General features: G+C 47.1%; 3 protein-coding genes across 5 annotated transcripts; 2 read left to right on the top strand and 1 right to left on the bottom strand.

Annotated features, from left to right (window-relative positions):
• The first annotated feature begins 3,128 nt into the window (after window positions 1-3,128).
• Window positions 3,129-5,016, top strand: LOC102705828 (laccase-14-like). Its single transcript, XM_015839012.2, has 2 exons — window positions 3,129-3,278; window positions 3,388-5,016. Exons 1-2 carry the CDS (start codon window positions 3,168-3,170, stop codon window positions 5,014-5,016), a joined length of 1,740 nt encoding a protein of 579 aa, XP_015694498.2. The 5' UTR covers window positions 3,129-3,167.
• Window positions 5,017-8,482: 3,466 nt separating this feature from the next.
• Window positions 8,483-10,769, bottom strand: LOC102705546 (endochitinase A-like). Of its 2 annotated transcripts, none has more exons than XM_040526284.1 (6): window positions 10,350-10,769; window positions 10,055-10,267; window positions 9,303-9,966; window positions 9,095-9,198; window positions 8,936-8,998; window positions 8,483-8,848 (listed from the first exon to the last, which is right to left on the bottom strand). In XM_040526284.1, exons 1-6 carry the CDS (start codon window positions 10,717-10,719, stop codon window positions 8,826-8,828), a joined length of 1,437 nt encoding a protein of 478 aa, XP_040382218.1. In that variant the 5' UTR covers window positions 10,720-10,769; the 3' UTR covers window positions 8,483-8,825. The 2 variants fall into 2 exon arrangements, with proteins under 2 accessions (XP_040382218.1, XP_006658187.2); XM_006658124.3 differs by having other exon boundaries at window positions 8,936-8,995.
• A 623-nt stretch (window positions 10,770-11,392) lies between these two features.
• On the top strand, window positions 11,393-18,572 carry LOC102705267. 2 transcript variants are annotated; one of them, XM_040526376.1, is made up of 2 exons: window positions 11,393-12,561; window positions 16,949-18,572. In XM_040526376.1, exons 1-2 carry the CDS (start codon window positions 11,652-11,654, stop codon window positions 17,113-17,115), a joined length of 1,077 nt encoding a protein of 358 aa, XP_040382310.1. In that variant the 5' UTR covers window positions 11,393-11,651; the 3' UTR covers window positions 17,116-18,572. The 2 variants fall into 2 exon arrangements, with proteins under 2 accessions (XP_040382310.1, XP_006658186.1); XM_006658123.3 differs by lacking the exon at window positions 16,949-18,572 and having other exon boundaries at window positions 11,393-12,890.
• Window positions 18,573-18,648: the final 76 nt, after the last annotated feature.

The following is an 18,648-nucleotide window of genomic DNA, read 5'->3' as shown; positions in this document are numbered from 1 at the left end:
TTGTCTCATCTCATCCCTTGCTTCTCATTCAAGGTTCTTTCTGTTTTACCCACATTTACCTTTCACCAACATTTATTCCTCGTTTGTTAAGAGATATTATAGTTTTTTTACTTTCAAACTTTCAAACTTAATATCTGCTACGTAATCAAGAAATGGTTATATTTTTAGGACAGAGGCAAGCAATGTGTCACGCGCAATGGCCAAAGGCAAATGTAGCTAGTGTAATCAGTGGTTAGTTTTTTGCTTATATCAGCTCGTTTCACTGTTAATATCTGGTAGCTAGCTAACTAGTTGCGGTTAGCTTACCAAAAAGGTAGATCGCACGTAATACGATAGTTAGATTAACGAACAATCATATACATATGCATCCATGATGTGTGTACCATATATAGGACACTACACAACAAGCTAGTTAATCAGTGCGTGATCTGTTGCTGTTTGCACTCTCGCGGCAGCTACTAATCATGGATAAACGTTATTCGATCAATCTCTTTCAGAAAAGTATATATGCATCAATAATAAAAAATAATAGTATCCATACACACTAGCTACACTCTAACTAGTTCTTTTGTCCCGAAAAAAAAATCAATTTATGGAGATAAACTTGAACACCTTAGGTAGATCATTTTTTTGAAAATTAAGGATGGTGTAATTATTAACTGCAACTTTATATGAATGAGTCACTATAAATGATGAAAGCAGCATTTCAAACGGTAAAAGCACAGATAAAGCCTCAACCCTAGGGACAACCCGAACGGTCACATGAGCTTCAACGCCACCACTCCCTCCCCCCTCTCCCCCACCTCGCCCCACCCAAGCAGCTCACCGACAAGCTAGACGGCTACTAGGACTTCTACTAGAATAGTAATGGCGGGGATCCCCCAAGGGTGTGATAGCAATTAGGCAATAAGATGACCTGGTAGGTTGAGAAGCACCACCTAAATATGAGCTATTCACAACCAATTAGCATGATACAGTGGTGGCATGAGTTATGCATGGAGGTGTCTTGCAGCTCCCGGTGATGACAATTAACATGATACAGTGGTTAAAGCTAATGATGGGTGCGGTGGTCAGCAAAGTTGGCAGAGTGCCCAGCAGCGTCGGAGACCTAAAAATGGGAAGAAAGTGATGGAGGTCGATATGTGAAAGAGGTAGCCCGTGGATGGGAATGGGGAGCCATCCCTCTTCCTATTGGACCTTCCCTCTCTCCTTGGTGCGCCTCCCCTGCTAGTGTCAACTGTCAACCTCTCTTCCGATTGCAGGAAGCTCTATGGTGAGGATGACCATGGTGGGGCATGCAAGCTTGCAGACCCTTGACGGTGTGTGGGGACAGAATGATGGTTGACGGAATCCAATAGGACGTGTGTCACCGGTTCATAAGGAAGGGATCCTCTATTAATCGCATGGCTGATAGTAAGGTGGTAGTGCAGTGCCAGCGTGAACGAAAATGTTTGGATGGTTGTGGCCATTGGTAATGATAAGTACAACGAAAATAGAGACTATGGTAATTTCAGGCCAAAATCTAGCCTGCTTTTGAGGTTATCAGCGGTGATGCTTTGGAGCACCCTATCTCTTTTAGGGGCATTATTAAGGCATCTCTCCTACTCTCTCTGGTGGTTTCTATCAATGTTATAGATATGACATACTTCCTATATATGGACTAATAGTCTCCTGAAATATCACATACCTATATACCCCTAAAGATATAAGTGTATATGACAACATAAAAAAACCGACTTCGATAAGAATACAAAGTCTGGTCCGAGAAAAATATACTTAGTCGTATTACCTAAAGAGTTCTTTGAGTCCTACTTGGAGAAGAAAGCACCTACAGATACAAATACAGCAATAACCTTCCAAGAGGGAGAGCATTGAATCTCAAGCTAACGAAATCCGCATTGATTCAAGACTTACAAAGTCATATTGTTGCTAGCCATCAACTACGTCTCGCCGCTTAGATTGCCACGTATTAGTTGATACACTCTTGTACTTTGTGTGGGGTTCAGATCGCCAAATAAATATGAATATGCGTAGGATTATGTCTCACTCTTATTGCTGTCTCGTGAATACATTGACATCAAGTGAATCCTACAACTGCAAATACCGTAGTCTCCGGTACCGCCCGTCAACAATTTCCTTCTCCTATTTTAAAATATAGGGTGTGTTTTGTTTCATTAAAATGATGATTTGATCAAATATTAATCTATTAATATATCAATTAATTGTCACAAAAGTATAATAATAAAAATTACTTTTGAATACGGATATAATAATATCAATTTTATTTCATAAAGTTAATTATATCCTAATACAGTAATATTTAGTCTACCAGTTATCCTAACAAAATAGAATATGTCATATATTTGATATAGACGGAGCACTCTTTGGATTTGTGTTTGTACAAATATATAAATGTATACACACACAAAGAAAATGAACAAAATATCTCACTGGCGCCACACGTAAACATGCATATATATATATGGTAGTGTCTGGGACTGGGATGATGTTATCAAGTGCGCAGGCGCGGGCGGTAAGTGGTGGAGCTCCATCAGCAGAAGGAGCATTATGCAAGTTAATTGTTGCGTGAGCTTAGCTATATAGTATTAGCTAGCTTGTATATATATATATATATATATATATATATATGAATGCGCGCAAATGCAACGCAGCTTTCTGATCACCCACTCCGCTCCTTTTAATCGATCGTAACTACCAGAGATGGAGACCCCTGTCTGGCGCCTGCATAGACTATAATATACTCCAGTGTCAACAAACAAATATATATATATATATATAGTTAAGAAGCAGGTAATTAATAAGCTTTTGCTGCAACTAGATCCGGAGTCCATATCATTAATTGTTTAATTGCATGCATGGTTTCTTGCCGACGAAATATATATGGCCATGCATGCAGGGGCTTAATTAGTTTGATAAAGTAGTTTTAGTTAGGAGATCGCATTCTCCAGCTGGTTAATTAATTATATGTAGCAGTAGTACGTACTGTATTTGCTAAGCTAGCTCGCTCGCTCGCTCGGTCGCTAGCTGAACCGTACCCTATATATAAGTGCGTGCGTTAAATTTGATATATGTCGATCGATCGCTAGCTACGTAGATCATCGATCGATATATATGTATCCAAGCCAAAAGCCAGTGCATGTGTACGCATGCATGCATGCTGCAATATGGGCTGCAGCAGGTCAGGATTAATGATACTGTCATTATTATTATTAGGCTGCGCCGTGGCTGATGCTGCCATCGTGGAGCACACATTCCATGTAAGTATTAATCGCGCGATGGATGGATGGATGGATGGATCATAGAGCAAGAGCTAGCATATATGCAGTGCATATATTAATCGATGGATGAAATGGTGGATGCATGCAGGTGGGCAACCTGACGGTGGAGCGGCTTGGGCAGCGGCAGGTGATCACGGCGGTGAACGGGCAGTTCCCCGGTCCCAAGGTGGAAGCGCGCGACGGCGACACCATCGTCGTCCGCGTCGTCAACAAGTCGCCCTACAACATCACCATCCACTGGCACGGCGTCCTGCAACGCCTCTCCGCCTGGGCCGACGGCCCCGCCATGGTCACCCAGTGCCCCATCCTCCCCGGCGCCGCCTCCTACACCTACCGCTTCAACGTCACCGGCCAGGTGGGCACCCTCTGGTGGCACGCCCATGTCTCCTTCCTCCGCGCCACCGTCTACGGCGCCCTCCTCATCCGCCCCCGCCCCTCCTCCCGCTACCCTTTCCCCACGCCCCACGCCGAGCACACCCTCCTCCTAGGCGAGTGGTGGAACACCTCCACCGGCGGCCTCGTCGACGTCGAGAGGCAGGCCTTCCTCACCGGCGGCCAGCCCGCCAACTCCGCCGCGCTCACCATCAACGGCATGCCCGGCCTCCACGCGCACCAGATGCACCACCTGCACGTCGCGCGTGGCAACACCTACCTGCTCCGCCTCGTCAACGCTGCCCTCAACTACCAGCTCTTCTTCAAGGTGGCCGCCCACGCCTTCACGGTCGTCGCCGTCGACGCCTGCTACACCGACCCCTACCACACGGACGTCATCGTCATCGCGCCCGGCCAGACGGTGGACGCCCTCATGCACGCAGGCGCCGCGCCCGGCGGCCGCTACTACGTGGCCGCACAGGTGTACCAGAGCATCGCCAACGCCACATACAGCGCCACCGCCAGGGCGCTCCTCCTCTACGACTACGAGGAGGAGGAGGATCAGCAGCATCAGGAGATCATGATGCCGACCATGCCGGCGCTCAACGACAGCGCAACAGCGCAGCGCTTCTACGGCCGCCTGACGGGGCTTCTGCGGGACGGCAAGCCGACGGTGCCGCAGCGGGTGGACACGCGGATGCTGGTGACGTACGGCCTGGCCATCGCACCATGCGCGCCAGCGCAGACGCTGTGCAACCGGACGCGGGGCTCGCTGGCGGCCAGCATGAACAACGTGTCGTTCCAGCTGCCGGCGTCCATGTCGCTGCTGGAAGCGGCGCGCGCGGGCCGATCGGCTGCCGGCGTGTACACGCGCGACTTCCCTGACCGGCCGCCGGTCATGTTCGACTTCACGAACGCGTCGGTGGCCAACGGCAACACATCGCTGATGTTCACGTCGAGGGGCACGAGGGTGAAGGCGCTGCGGTTTAACGAGACGGTGGAGGTGGTGCTGCAGAACACGGCGGTGCTGGGGCCGGAGAACCACCCTCTGCACCTCCACGGCTTCAACTTCTACGTGGTCGCGCAGGGGACGGGCAACTTCCACCGGCGTAGGGCTGGCCGCGCCTACAACCTCATCAACCCGCAGCAGCGCAACACCATCGCCGTCGCCGCCGGCGGCTGGGCGGTCATCCGGTTCACGGCCGACAACCCCGGCGTGTGGCTGATGCACTGCCACCTGGACGCACACCTGCCCTTCGGCTTGGCCATGGCCTTCCAGGTGGACGACGGCCCCACCCCCGACGCCAGTCTGCCCCCGCCGCCGCCGGACTATCCCCCATGCTAATTAACAATCCCTTCAATTATATATATATATATATATATTTATATATATATATAATATATTTTTTGCCCTTGCAAAATTAATCACCACCCGCCGGCCACATATATACTCCTACTATAAAATATAGTACTGCACTGCATGCTGTGTACGTTCATGCATTTATTCTTTCTAGCTAGCTATATATATATTTAGTGTAGTGATTTTCAGATGTTTGTGTAGAATGGGCCTTTAATTTCTTGGGTTGATGCATGTTTCATCTCTTCTTTATCAATAAAACTATTTTCTTTTCTGTATATACATCCGTGTGCTAAAAACTGTTTTTCTACTATCCTCTTCTCTCCTTTGCACCGTACCTTTTCTCTTACAAATAAAGCAAGTGTTGGAACGAGGAGACGACCGGGCCGAGCGTTGAAGACATTAGGCCAGCAGGAAGGAGGTGATCTATTCTCTCTGCAACAGCTAGCTGTCGTGGACGACAGAGTGAGAGGGTTATAATATAATTAAGCAGGGCCCTCGATCTGGTTTGCTCAACTCGGAAAAGGGCTGCAAGTCTGTCTGTGATGCTGGAGAAGCCACGCTACGTTACCATGGCCCAAGAGGGGAAGCTGGAATAAGATGATGGAAGAGACGTGGTGAGGCCGCGAATTCGGGCAACGAATGGAGTAGGACTCAGGCCGTGTTCGGCTAGGAGGCTAAGTTATCTTAACTCTCTCATTTTTCACGTGCACGCTTTCCGTCCGAACTGCTAAACGGTGTATAAATGTTCTATAGAAAAGTTGTTTTAAAAAATCATATAAAATCTATTTTATATTTTTTAATAATTAATTAATCATGTACTAATTTATTACTACGTTTTCTATACCGGGTAAGTTAACTTATCACCCCCTTACCGAACGCGGCCTCAATGGAGTAGTACCACCGGCGGGTGTAGTATTTCAACCTTAGGTATGCTAAATATAAAGGTGTAAAAAAATTTATAGCCAAAATCACACTAATTGGCTTGTATAACATCGAACGCTAAGCAATTGTACGATATATATCATATATAACACAAAATGTCAAATTAAAGATCGTGTGGTCATACCTTATCAGCATCACAAGTTGTCTATTAGTTTTATATGACTCCTTGGATCTCATCACGCTTGCATGGCGGTGGCGGGGAAGCAAGCGGGCGGTAGTGGTTGGGTCGCGCCTGGTCACTCGGCTAGCGACGGCCGAGGAGGTGGTCGAGAGGCGACCGATGGCAGTGAGGCATCGGTGGTAGCGTCCCTTCGGGTGGCGACAGAGGATGGCGGCAGCCTAAGCGTCGATGACCATACCTTGGTAGGAACATTGTAGGGTGGTTGCGTAGGCAGCGGTGGCCCTAGGGGCAACAGTGGCCTAAGAGTTTGAGCGGAAGACCTATGATGGCAGTGGCTAGAGTGTCGGTGCAAGGGCCCCGGTGAGACGTCAATGGATTAGAAAGAGGTAGAGGCATGAGAGTTCAGGAGGAAGATGTTTTCATCAGTAATAGAGAACCGAGTTTTCAACAAAGCTTGGCAGACACTGGCAAAAGCAACAGCCTAGGGGCCAGCGAACTGAAGTCCAAGTGGCAGAAGAGGATCTCGACAACGACAGTTGTCCTTATAGGCGGCGGAGGTTTACAGCAATGGCCCACTAGGGGCTGCAACGACTAGACGACTTCCTCTATCAAATTCTAGCCATTTCAGGAGAGGATGTTGAGAAGCAGGGGATGCCAAGGTTGTAGGTTTTATTTTTTCTTTTTATGGTTGTGTGTTCTCCTTATTGAGGTATGACTCAAGTATATCCTTCATGGATATAGAGGTGAGATTAATGAAGATATACTATCTACAAAAAGATGAAAAACAGTCATTCAATACATGAAACATTGTTCTTTTTTCGATAATGGAGATTAATCTACTGCCAACGAGAGGATGTGCATTCAAAAGGTTACTCCTTGCGGTCATAAATATTTTATATTTAGAATAAGATTTGGTTGAATTTTTAAAACTTTGACTACCAATCATTTCTCAAATGTTCAGTTCAAAAATAAAAAATAGTATGGGTAGATTTCATAAACTTATTAGATTTTACAAATTTATTATAATATATTTATGACCAAAAGGAGTATATCAAAATAAAAGTAACCAATATAAGACCAACTGAAAAGGAAAACCTACAGCTATACAGTTAGTTACTTTTTTTTTTGGGGTAGCATTACTCTACTATCCGTAAGAAAATATCTGAAGATCAATACAATTCATGGAGGAACCATTTGTACCAGACTAGCAGATGGCCGATTTTTTTTAAGGACAAAAGCTTTGCCAGTTGGCCACATAATTGCACCAACAGCAAGAGAAGAGAGACAGTCCATAAATAACAACGAGCATCGATCTCTTCCCCATTTCCTGTGAGTTGATATGCTACATGGCAAAAGTGGCCTGAAGAAGCATCCAAAGGGATCGCATTGATCCCTTATTCCTCCATGGTGCATGCCATTAGTAAGGATCATGCGATCCTTTAGGATGCCTCCCCAGGGCATTTAATTCCTGCTCGAGCTGGTGAAGAATTGAAAGATAATTCACATTTCGATATATGTTCAGTTGAGTCGGTGCTTGTTTTCCGCCCCAAGCTCTAGCCTATCTTCTGGACACCTGCTAGAGCTTTCCTTATCTTTAAGGAGCAATTTTACAGTCCTTAAATATGTATCAAGAGATACTAATTTTTTTTAGAACACAGTACAACGCAGACGCTCATAGCGCACGCACACTCTCTAAGAACACACGCACGCAAACCCCTCTAATACCCAAGGTATCAAGAGATACCAAAATTTTAGTGTAAAATTTGATACCTTCTAGTACCCAAGATACCAAGAGATACTAAAATTTACATAGAAAAAAATAGTATCTTCGAGTAGCTTAGTAAAATTGCTCTTCTTTGAGTATGTAGTTGTTTGGTCCATTACATCTACTAGCAGATAAGGAACCTAGAATGCTCTTCAGATGCAAGTCTAAAACTGATAGCCCTTCCCTTCTGTGCGAGTTATGGAAACTGAAATTGCTCTTATAAGCTAAGCAGGCTAAGACTTGCAGATGCAACGGAAAGAAACTGAAAGGACAAACCAGCAGTATTATCAGTCTGATTCCGATGGGCATCATGTTCAGCAATCTCTCTGTTTTGTTGTATCCTTATGTTTTCAGTTGTGAAGAATGAAGCTGTTTAAACTTTAAACTCCTGAGACCTCAAATTAAAATCCAGGGTGCATCTCCTTTAATGACATGTATATTTGAAGCTCATAATATTTCCCTTTTTTTTAAAAAAAAAAGCAGTGCACAAGGGTTCTATTGCAGGTTGCTTTCACAAGAGACCATAGCAATTCACATTCCGCACCAAATATATGGGCCATAAGGCTGACAGGCACAAGTTATTGTTTTATGTTTTAAAAAGACAACGTAATATTCCTCTGCTTGTAACAAGTTCATTTCAGGAGCTTCAAAAGTTTAGGAAAAATACAATCAGTGAATTACTGTAATGAACAGTACTATTCGCATTAGTCAGCACTTGCAAGTGCAATATTAGCTATACACCACGACAAAATGATTAGCAAATGGTAGAAGGAACAAAATGATACATGCTTGCTATGGAAATCAATGCATACTTGTGCTGTCGAAAAGGCCCTTGAACGCAATACAAAATGGTTAAAAACAACATACTGTCACCAGCTATCTGACCATCTAGATCATGTCAGGTAGTAGTCAGATCCAGAAGGTATTTGCTTGGTCATGTACTCATGTTGAATTCTATCTGCTCAACTAAGGTGCTGTCCGGCCCTTAACTGCAATACAAATAACCAGCCCTATGTTAGGTGCTTTCTGGATCTGTTGTATGTTTGAAACATGACAGGCACAAATCATAAGCATACCAGGGCTAACAATCTTTATCCTCTTAGTTATAGCTCTAACAGAAGTAACTGATGCTGGTCCTGCTGATTGAGGCATAAAAAAGTTGTGTTAGGCAAAACATAGTGATGAGACTAATAGACGTAAGACATTCCAGGATGTTATTAGAGCTAGCTCTAAACCTTGTGAATTAATATCCTCGGTGGCATCTTCTGACATTGGCTTCGCAGAACCTAGTAAAACTGGAACTGCCGTCACATAGTCACTCCTTGGAACAGGGTCTAGTCTGCATTGATTCAGACGTACACAGCAGAAATTCATTTGTTGAGCATATATAGTTTCAAGGGGCAAAAATACAAAGACAACAAATGGAAGCACCATCACTAATACCTTTGAACTTCAGCACTGATGGAAGGGTCGTGGCACTGAAAGCCTTCAGTGTCAAGATCTAAGTCAACAAGAAGCTCAGAAAATGAAAAATCGCCATCAAATATGTCAAAATTTGTGAGATCAATGCCAAATTCATCTTGCTTCTCTCCCTCAGAAGAGCTAGGGGAGTGGTTGCAAATCTGCTCATGTGAAGATGGCGTAGCATCAGAAGTGCCGAAATCCAGCTTCCCTTTGACATGTTCCCTTTTGGAGGAGGACTTTGATTTCAAGGGGGAGCTGACATGGTAACTCCTCTCGACAGCATAATAGGCAGCCCCTTTGAGAGGGCTGACGATAACAGTCTTGGAGGAAACTATGGAGCATTGAGAGGAAGGGAGCTCCTGTTGGGCATGAGCGTTTGCAAGCACCGATGGCGGTCTTTCTGTTTGATAAGCAGCAGGCCTGCCTTGTGCAGAATGGCTTTGTTGAGGTGTGCATGGAGAAGAATGGGCTTGAGACTGAGACTGAGACTGAGACTGGAGTGGCCTGAACAAACTTTTAGCAACAGAAGAGCCCTGAAGAGGGAGCTTCAACAGAGCGGAAGGTGGTTGAGCAGCAACAGAGCCCGGGATTAGCATGTTGTGGTCTGGGTTATCAGTTGACGGTTGACAGGCTACAGTTTTTCCTGGGATTAATTAGCATGTGATGTGGCGAGTGAACATAGACATTGTTGTTGAGAAAGCAGAGAAAAAAAATTGACAGTCTTCCCTTACCTTTGGGGTGTGAGGTCGTGCAGGTTTTCTTGGACGCAGAAGCCGCCTTGCCAGCAGACTTTGTAGCCTTCCTCTTGTTGCTTGTGGGCAGCGCGGTGGCGTCCGATGCGTTGTGGCTGTGGCTGTGGAGAACAAGTGAGGAGGAGGATGTCTGCGTCTGCGTCTGCGTGTGCGTGTAGCGTAGGATGGGCGAAGCAAGTGTAGGGGCAGGGCCTGCAGTAAGAGAGGAGCGCTGTTAATTTAGCAGATCGAGAGGAGGGAAATTAACAAGAGCCGAGAGATGGGGGCTGCAAACCTGGGGGCGATGAGGAGGATGCTGGCGGGGATGGCGGCGTGGTGGGAGGGGGGTGGTGGAGGTAATAGGAGGAGACGAGGTTGTGCATAGCGTGCATGGCGGAGTCGACGGCGAGGCGGGACTCCTTGAGGTGGACGTAGTCGTGGAGGATGTCGGCGAGGGGGAGGAGGCCCTTGGGGGGCACGGGAGCGGCTTTGGTGAAGAGGTGGGCGGCATCGGAGCGGAAGGCGGCGAGGGAGGCGGAGAAGCCGTTGTCGGCGAGGTAGCGGTCGACGAGGAAGGCCACCTGTGCGGGGGTCACCTTGTTGCTCTTGCTGTTGGAGGAGGAGGAGGAGGTAGGGGGAGAGGAGTTCATCCTGGGCGGCGCCATCCGCAGATCTCTCTCTTTGTGTGTCCGTGGATCTGCCACCGCCGGAGGAGGAGAGGAGAGGAGAGGAGATGTGGTTTGGTTATGTGAAAATAAATTGGGGGCGATGCGGACGCGAGGAGGAGGGAAAACCGAAATGAAAATGGAGCGCGAACTGGATTTGGCGGGAGCGCTTTCCATTTATTTGTGTCGCCCGCGCCCAGGAGGCCAGAAGAGTAGAGGAGAGAGATGGGGGTGGGAGCTGGGCTCTGTATACGATGGGCCAGCCGGGTTAGGGTCCATGAGGGAATTGCTTGCAAATAAAACAAAGATGAATTGGGTTGGGCCTGACCTGGCCTGTCCTGTCCGCGGTCAACTGCTGTCTCTATATTTAGACTTTTTAATACATTTTTAATTATTTATTTTATTAAATTTTTTTATAAAATATATAAAGCTATATATATAAAAATATATTTAACAATAAATAAAATGATATAAAAATAATTAATAATTATGTAAACTTTTTAAATAAAACGAGTAGAAAAAAATCAATGACGTCAGACTGTTAAACCACATAGAGAGAGCTGGCGTGCTTTTTTTTTTTTTTGCCTTTCCAGCACTCTTTGCCGCTCTTTACTAGGAAGGAGTATTAATAAAAAGAAGAAGAGGATGCTGTCAAAAAAATAATGAAAAAGAAGAGGAGCAAGATGAGAGAAAAAACAAAGAGGAGTGGAAAGGCGTGCAGAGCGATAGGGAGGGAGGGGAAAGCGAAAGTGTAGTGAGATGAGATGAGATGAGGTGAGATGAGAGCGCTATCCATCCATCTGATTCAGAGAGAGTGAGAGTGAGAGTGAGAGTGAGAGTGAGGAACAAGGAGGAGGAGGAGGATTCCATGCCCATGCCCATGCCGGAGATCTGATTGACACCAGGCAGGCAGCTACTGTAAGCTTCTTCTCATGGCGCCCGCCATCGGCATTGCTCTCCTGCTGCTGCTGCTGCCGCCGCCCGCCGCCCCCTTCTCCATCGACTTCTTCCCGGCATCCCCCTCTCCGCCGCGCCTCGCCCTCTCAGGCGCCGCCTCCCTGCGCCCCACCGCAGTCTCCATGGCCTCCCCCACCGCCCGCCTCCAGCTCACCGACCCCGTTGCCCTCGGTCCCGCATTCTCCACCTACTTCTCTTTCTCCCTCTCTCCCCCTCTTGGCCCTGGCTCCTTCGCCTTCTTCCTCACCCCCGCGGCCGTCCACCACCCCCTCCTCCTCGCCCTAGTCTACGATTCTGCCGGCCGCGTCCGCCTTGACCTCGCCGGCCACACGGTCGCCGCCTCCACTCAGGCCCACCCCTCTGCCCACCTACATTCCTGGATACACTACAATGCCACCTCCGCCACGCTCCAGCTCCGCCTCTCCGCTACCTCGCGCCGCCCCGCCCTACCGCTGCTCACCCTGCACCCGCTCCCTCCCTCCGCCCTCCTCCTCCTCCGGACCAAGCCCATGATCGCCGGCTTCACCTCCTCCGCCGCCAACTGCACCCTCTTCGCCTGGGCCTTCCGCGCCAACTCCTACCCAATCATGCACATGCACTCCCAGCCGCTCGATCCCGCCCACCTGCTCACCACGCCGCCCCCTCGCCGCACCCCTCGCCCGCAGCACTACCCTTACCCCTGGGGCGCTGCGCTCTCGCTGCTCTTCGCCGCCGCCTCTGGTGCCATGCTCACATTATTCCTGCTCTTCGTCTGGTACTCCCTGGTGGCGCGGCGCCGCCCCGTCGCGCCAGTCACCCCGTCCGACGTCGTCTATGAGAAGATTGTGCTTGTTGGGGTCAAGGATGACGACGCCGCTGCTCCGCCTCTGGCTCTTGCTGTACCTGGTAACAAGTAGAAGTAGCCATCTACCTCTAGCTCTAGCTCTAGCTGTGCTTATTAATCTTGGAGTATTTCCTCTATTTATGTTATGCCTTCTATCCGTTCAATATTGTGCGTGCAGTCTGTAAGTAAACTAGCAAGGGTGAAAGCGTGCTGTGGTGTGGTGGAAACTGCGGATTTTGCGGGCAAAGCTAACACCGCAAACTCTGCAGTTTCTCCTCACATTATTAGAGGATCACTGCTGTTTCTACCTACCTTGTAACTCCCAATCATGTTGTTCGCTCCGCACTGCTACTATTCTTCTGTTCTGATGCTAAGTGATGTGCATGCTTAATCTTTCGCTTCCCATCTCTAATTACTAATGGATTGCAATATAGCTTGATCTTTTTTTTCTCGGGCTGAATGCTTGCTTTTAGTTTTACTTCACAGCAAACAAATGCCAGTAAATTTCATGATCGATTGGTACAGCTGGTTATACATGATGTAAATGATTCCCAAAACATTGCTGTTGTTCCTCAGCTGCATCAAGCAAAGTACTTCACCTAGTTTCTGGTAATTTGGAGAAAGGTTCTCCCCTCCTGTTGCATACTGGATCCATGTCTTCTTTAGTTCCTCCTCTTCAACTCACATATCTATTATTTCTGCTTTGCAAAACCTGCTTTGCTATGGGTGTTTGATTTAAGCCTGCATAGGTAGCCCTTTCATAAAGCTCCAATTGCATAGGGACTCTTATTGCAGCTTTCTGATATCTCAAACTTGCATGACAAATTGCAACTAGGAGGAAGCTACTCAGCTTGCTGTTGTTGATTTTTCTCAGCCTGCTTTCAGTTAGCCAAAGCTACTATGTATTAACTCAATTCTAGCTCTCAGATGATGAACACGCTATGGCCTATATGGAAATACTCCATCCGTCCCAAAATATAAGCATTTCTATGGTTCAAATTTTGTACCATAATATAAACATTTATGCACTGATTCCCTTGATTTCAATCATTTTAATGTATTCAGAGCCAATCAGATTCTTAGAAAGGGAATATAATCAATTCGAAATTCAAAAATTGACCATTGTGGTGAGTATAAGTGAATCTTTTATCTTCTTAGTCTATGCTAAACAACCTGGATATGCTTATATTTTGAATGAGGTAGTACTATATATTCCCCCCTTGTTCATTTCAGTTAAGAACCGCTAGTTCTACTTGGAATTTAGAGTTGCTTTTTTTAGTTTAGCTATATTTTTGGAACTTGATGCTGCTAATTCTACGTAGCTAGTTGCCTTTTGGATAATTTTTGTGGCAACCATATGGCTTGAAATCACATATATATTACTCTCTCCATTCCATATTATAAGATGGTTTGGCCCTACCTAGATTCTTAGATCCATGAATATGTTTTACATATGTGTCTAGATTCATTAGCATCCATATGAATTTAGGGAGAGCCAAAACATCTTATAATTTATAACAAAGCAAATAGTATTATGAAATATGAATGCCTACATTTAGCCCTCATATGAGTTGTGTGCATCAGAATGCCAGGGCAGGGGTTGTAGTATCATCTTCCTTCTTATGTGAAAAAAAAAACTTCATGGATGTGCTACAGTAGCACACTTCTGACATCATGTGAGCAAAATAGTGCTCATCATCAACCATTGGCATGCCAAACGTGCTTTCATACCATTAGATATATCTCTATAGTCTGGAGAGTCTGTGTCAAAGAAAGTTCTCTTATTTCCTCCTAGGGTTGGCAGGCCTTTGATCCATGATTTTACATTGTAAGCCTTTTCTATAACAAAAGCAATACTTTTATTTAGCTGAATGCATGTCAACAAGAATTCCCACTTATGTTTTAGCTAATGTGCACTAAATTTAGCTTCTCTTCTAATGAGTAATAGCATAGAAACATCTGTTGGCTCTAGAATTTGAACAAAACTTGTCAGATGTGGTCTGGGAACATGTGTCCACACCCCAATCAACCATCAACTGAACTCAGCTTCTGCAATCGTAGTCAAGCAAGCATATGCCCGAATGCCTTTGTGTGAATATTATTGTTCTAATCTGAAGCATATCTGCAAGCATATGCCCGAATGCCTTTATGCATTAGGGCACTTAGGAAATTGTACCATTTTGATTGTTGTAGCCTGAAAAGTTCTGGTTTCATTGCAAACAATAATGCTTGAATCACCTTGTCATTCAGTGATTTCCATAATTCCATAACCAGGACGTTTCCATCGTGATCTTTGACTTAGTTTTTTTCTTAAAAGATAATTGATCTTTGGCTTAGCTGCTTCCGTGATCTGCTATGGAGTAAGTTTTGTATTGGTAAAATCTATCAAATCTGGCAAAATAAGAATCCAATTTTGGGGGGTTGCGGGTAAAAAACTGGAAGCCAATTAGCTCTGGAAGTGTTTTTACTTGCATGTACGTGATGCTTAACCATTTCTCTGCACAATCATGAATCATGCAAGATTGTGCGCTCATGATTTACCCCTGTGGTGTTAGTCTGTTAGAAGCTCCAATCTGCCTACATGATGTTCCCAGATACCTCTTGGGTATTAGTACTTATGTTTAGTAGGGAGGATTAGGATTGGCTTGTGGTAAAAAGAAGAAGCTGCTACAGAATCATCTGATGTTAGCATTGTTGGCTGTTGGGGACATCTGAAGTTTAAGTAAATGGAGCAGTGCGACGCTGGTGCAGGATGGGAGCGTTTGGCATCATCAAGCATGGAGTTCTCAAGTTGCTCATCTCATCTTCTGGAGAAGCCGAAAGGATTGCGTTGGATATAGGATTACCAGAAAACAGTTGTGGTCGGAAGGATATTGTTTTGTTGTGCCAGGCTATATCTCTGGCTTCTGGGAAGGAAGATATTTTTTGTTTGTTATGTACTCGAGCCTGTGCGCAGGGCCGAGGTCGGCCGCGGCGGCGGAGGGGCGCGACGTCGCGCCCAGGAGGAGCCCGGGGAAGGGAGGCGTGGGGAGGCGGCGGATCCAGCCGTCCCCAGTCTGAAGTGGGCATGGCGGCGGCGTGTTTCCGTGCGGGCAAGAGCGACCAGGCCTTGGCAGCTGGGCAACTACGTGGGGAGCGGCGGCCGGGCAACGGGAGCACCGACGGGTGGCGTCGGAGCCAGAGCGGCAACGAGTCGGGTGTCGGCATAGGCCCAGATGGTTGTGATAAGGGAGTTGGCGGCGGTGGGTCGTCTTTCTCATTGCCGGTTAGCATCCTCATCCTTTCTGGAGCCTCTCCTCTTCTCTGTGGGGAGTTTCTAGGCTGAATTGAGGCGGCAGTTTGTCAGTGGGGAAGCTCAGGCTGCTAAAGCAAAGTCATCCAATCCCGGGTTCTATATCGGCCAGATCTGGCGAGGAGGCTGGCAGGTGGTGGAACGGAGAGGTCTTGGGCCAGCTCTCAAGGACGGTGGTTGAATGAAGCTGACCGACGGAGGGGCGTCGGTCTGTGTGCGGTGGAAGCCATATGCCACCAATGTTTAGATGGTGGTTTTAGATTGAGTGACGTACCACGGTGGTAGTGGCTTGGCCTTCGGATGTAGTAACGGTTCTAAGGGCACTGTTGAGGTATCCCTGCTCCCTTGGCAAGGAGCTCTGGGTGAAAACCTTATTCGGTCTTTAGATAGATGACGACGATGTCTTTTGGCATCGCGACCCTCGTGAGGGCGTCGTTTTAGAGTCTTCGTGTCGTAGTGGTGTCGTTATCTCGGTGGTGATCGGTCTCGCATAGTGATAGCCGGTTTGGTGCCCGTCTTTCCTCTCTGTAGTGTGTATTTGGACGGTTGACACTTGTTTCGGGGCGTGTGTTTTGATACACATTTTTCCTTGACAACTAGCTGTCGATGTAAAATTTTTCTTGTAATTTTTTCTTCCTTTCTTAATTACATTGAATGATCACCTTCGGTCATTTCAACAAAATTGCTCCTTTTTTTTTCTAAACACAGTACAAACGGGGTGCTGTTTGTTTTTTTCTTGAGTTGTGCTGATGGCCATGGGTCGTGTGACGGTAGGAGAAACTGGAGTTTACAGTTGAGTGAACCGATGGAGATGGAAGCTGAGTCTTTCGCCACAGGTTTTTTTTTCTCCTTTTGGCACGCGCGCGCCTGCCAATGCAAATGCCCATGCCCAATGGCGAGCTTCTTCTTCCTTGGGCCCGCGCCAACAAGCATCGAGACCCAAGAGGGAATAAGTTCACATGTTGTTCCTCAACTTTACATTAAGTCTGCGAGACATTCCTAAACTCCAATACTAGAAATCTTAGCCCGTTCAAAACCGTAGAGAGAAAATAAAAAAAATATAGGATCCTCCTCTCTTTTCTTCTTTTTTTTTCCTCTTTATGTCTCTTCATTATCTCCCTCTTATCTCTCTTCTTCTTCTCTCATCTCCCATGCAGGTAGCTTGGAGCGCGGGCGACTGCGGCGATCAGCCGGCAGCGGACGAGTGGCGGGCGGCCGACAAGCTAGGGCAGTGCGACCGAGGCAGCTGGACAGCATAGCTGGGCGAGGGCGGCGGCGGCCGGTCTTGTGGCGGCCAAGGCGACGACCGGTCTCGGGGCGGTGAGTGCGCGGGCACGGCGGTGACGGTGACAAAGGGGACTGTTGGAAAGTGGACACAGATCGATCGAAGTATCGAACACCTTTCAGCCGCACTGTAGCAGTCCGGCACAGCAAGGAAAAGAACAGAGCAGAGCAGAGATGACAAAGAAAACTGAAGAAGCAAGAACGCAATTTCTGAACAGAGCTTTTGGGGCAATTTTCGTTATCTTTTCAACTGAAATAAAACTGAATGCACGAATACAAAATGATGCGACTACAACTACTTATAAGCTGTGAGTTAACAATCTGATCCTAATAAGAAGGAAGACTAAGCACGATCCCTGCCATGCATCCTGCATCACCACGTTGCAGACCGTTACGTCCCGCGTCGTCAGGATCAGCTAGGGCCGCGCCTGGAATAACTGTAACAGGGACGGTCATGCTGACGGTGGCGGCATAAGACGACTGAGGCAGCGCCATAGAGGGGACGGCACATCCAGGCGGGGGTCACGGTGAACGGGCTGGTGGCGGCGGCAGCTGCAGCTGCTTTAAACTTAGCATTGGAATTTAAACACACGAGTGCATGTGTCATGGCAATTTCATATCAAGCGACTACTACTTGAAGCCTTTCGTGAGTACAGAGCCGGAGGTGAGGGTGGTAGAGAGGATGAACAACTGAACAACGACGAGTTCCTGATCCTGGCAAGCGACGGGCTATGGGAGGTGGTCTGCAAGAGCGCCGGGAACTGCCTCAACGACAGCGCAACGGCCATGTGGCATGGAGACGGCGTTGCTGAAGCGGACGGAGAGCAACCACCCGCTCAGGCCACTGCAAGCCCCCGCCACCCCGACTCGCTCGGCTCTGCCACAAGCTGCCACCGACCCTGCTCGCTCCCTCTCGCCCGGCTCCGCTACCAACCATTTGCGTTCACGTTCGCGCCATCGCCCGCCACTCATCCGTAACCCGCCAACCGCCACAGCCGCCTGCGCCGCGAGCTACCCGCACCGCACGGGAGAGGAGAGAGGAAGAAGAGAGAGAAGAGGAAGGGAGATAGTGAAGAGAAAATAAGGAAATAGGAAAAAAAAGAACGAGAGTAGGAGACTTACTTGTGAGTCTTATATTTTTTTTATTTTTCTTCGTACTGACTAGGATGTCACATCAATGAAACCATATATACATATTGCCCTTAGACCTAATCTACACGGTTTTGAATATTTGAGGGAATAAGATTTCTAATATTAGAGTTTAGGGATATCTTGCAGACTCGATGTAACGTTGAGTGACGACAGATGAACTTATTTCACTCAACTCAAGAGAGCTTTCTTCCTCCTACTTGGCCCTTGTGCTTAGAATTGAATCAATCCCTGTCTACAATAAATAGTGCTCCTAGTATTGTGCTAGCAGGAATTTATTCAGCACAGCAGCGCTAGCCGAGACGACCTCCCGGCCTCTCCTTTTTCCCTCCCAAAACAAATTAGGATAGCCTGTGCTTGCTTTTACCATGTTTTTTTCCTTTCATTTATGCTTATAATAAATTAAAATTTAAACTTTTAATCT

This window comes from Oryza brachyantha, chromosome 7, assembly GCF_000231095.2.
Source record: "Oryza brachyantha chromosome 7, ObraRS2, whole genome shotgun sequence".
Taxonomy (NCBI): Eukaryota; Viridiplantae; Streptophyta; class Magnoliopsida; order Poales; family Poaceae; genus Oryza; species Oryza brachyantha.
The sequence above is the reverse complement of the archived record's forward strand: the minus strand, read 5'-3'. Positions and strand labels throughout refer to the sequence as shown.

Bases quoted from the DNA above. Each gene is read 5' to 3' on its own strand.
- LOC102705828 (XM_015839012.2), top strand. From the start codon at position 3,168: ATGCATGCATGCTGCAATATGGGCTGCAGCAGGTCAGGATTAATGATA. The intron at 3,279-3,387 runs GTAAGTATTAAT...GGATGCATGCAG, and splicing joins TCGTGGAGCACACATTCCAT to GTGGGCAACCTGACGGTGGA.
- LOC102705546 (XM_040526284.1), bottom strand. From the start codon at position 10,719: ATGGCGCCGCCCAGGATGAACTCCTCTCCCCCTACCTCCTCCTCCTCC. The intron at 9,199-9,302 runs GTATTAGTGATG...GAATCAATGCAG, and splicing joins ATCAGTGCTGAAGTTCAAAG to ACTAGACCCTGTTCCAAGGA. The intron at 8,849-8,935 runs GTATGCTTATGA...TTTGTATTGCAG, and splicing joins GATAAAGATTGTTAGCCCTG to TTAAGGGCCGGACAGCACCT.
- LOC102705267 (XM_040526376.1), top strand. From the start codon at position 11,652: ATGGCGCCCGCCATCGGCATTGCTCTCCTGCTGCTGCTGCTGCCGCCG. The intron at 12,562-16,948 runs GTAACAAGTAGA...TCTCCCATGCAG, and splicing joins TCTGGCTCTTGCTGTACCTG to GTAGCTTGGAGCGCGGGCGA.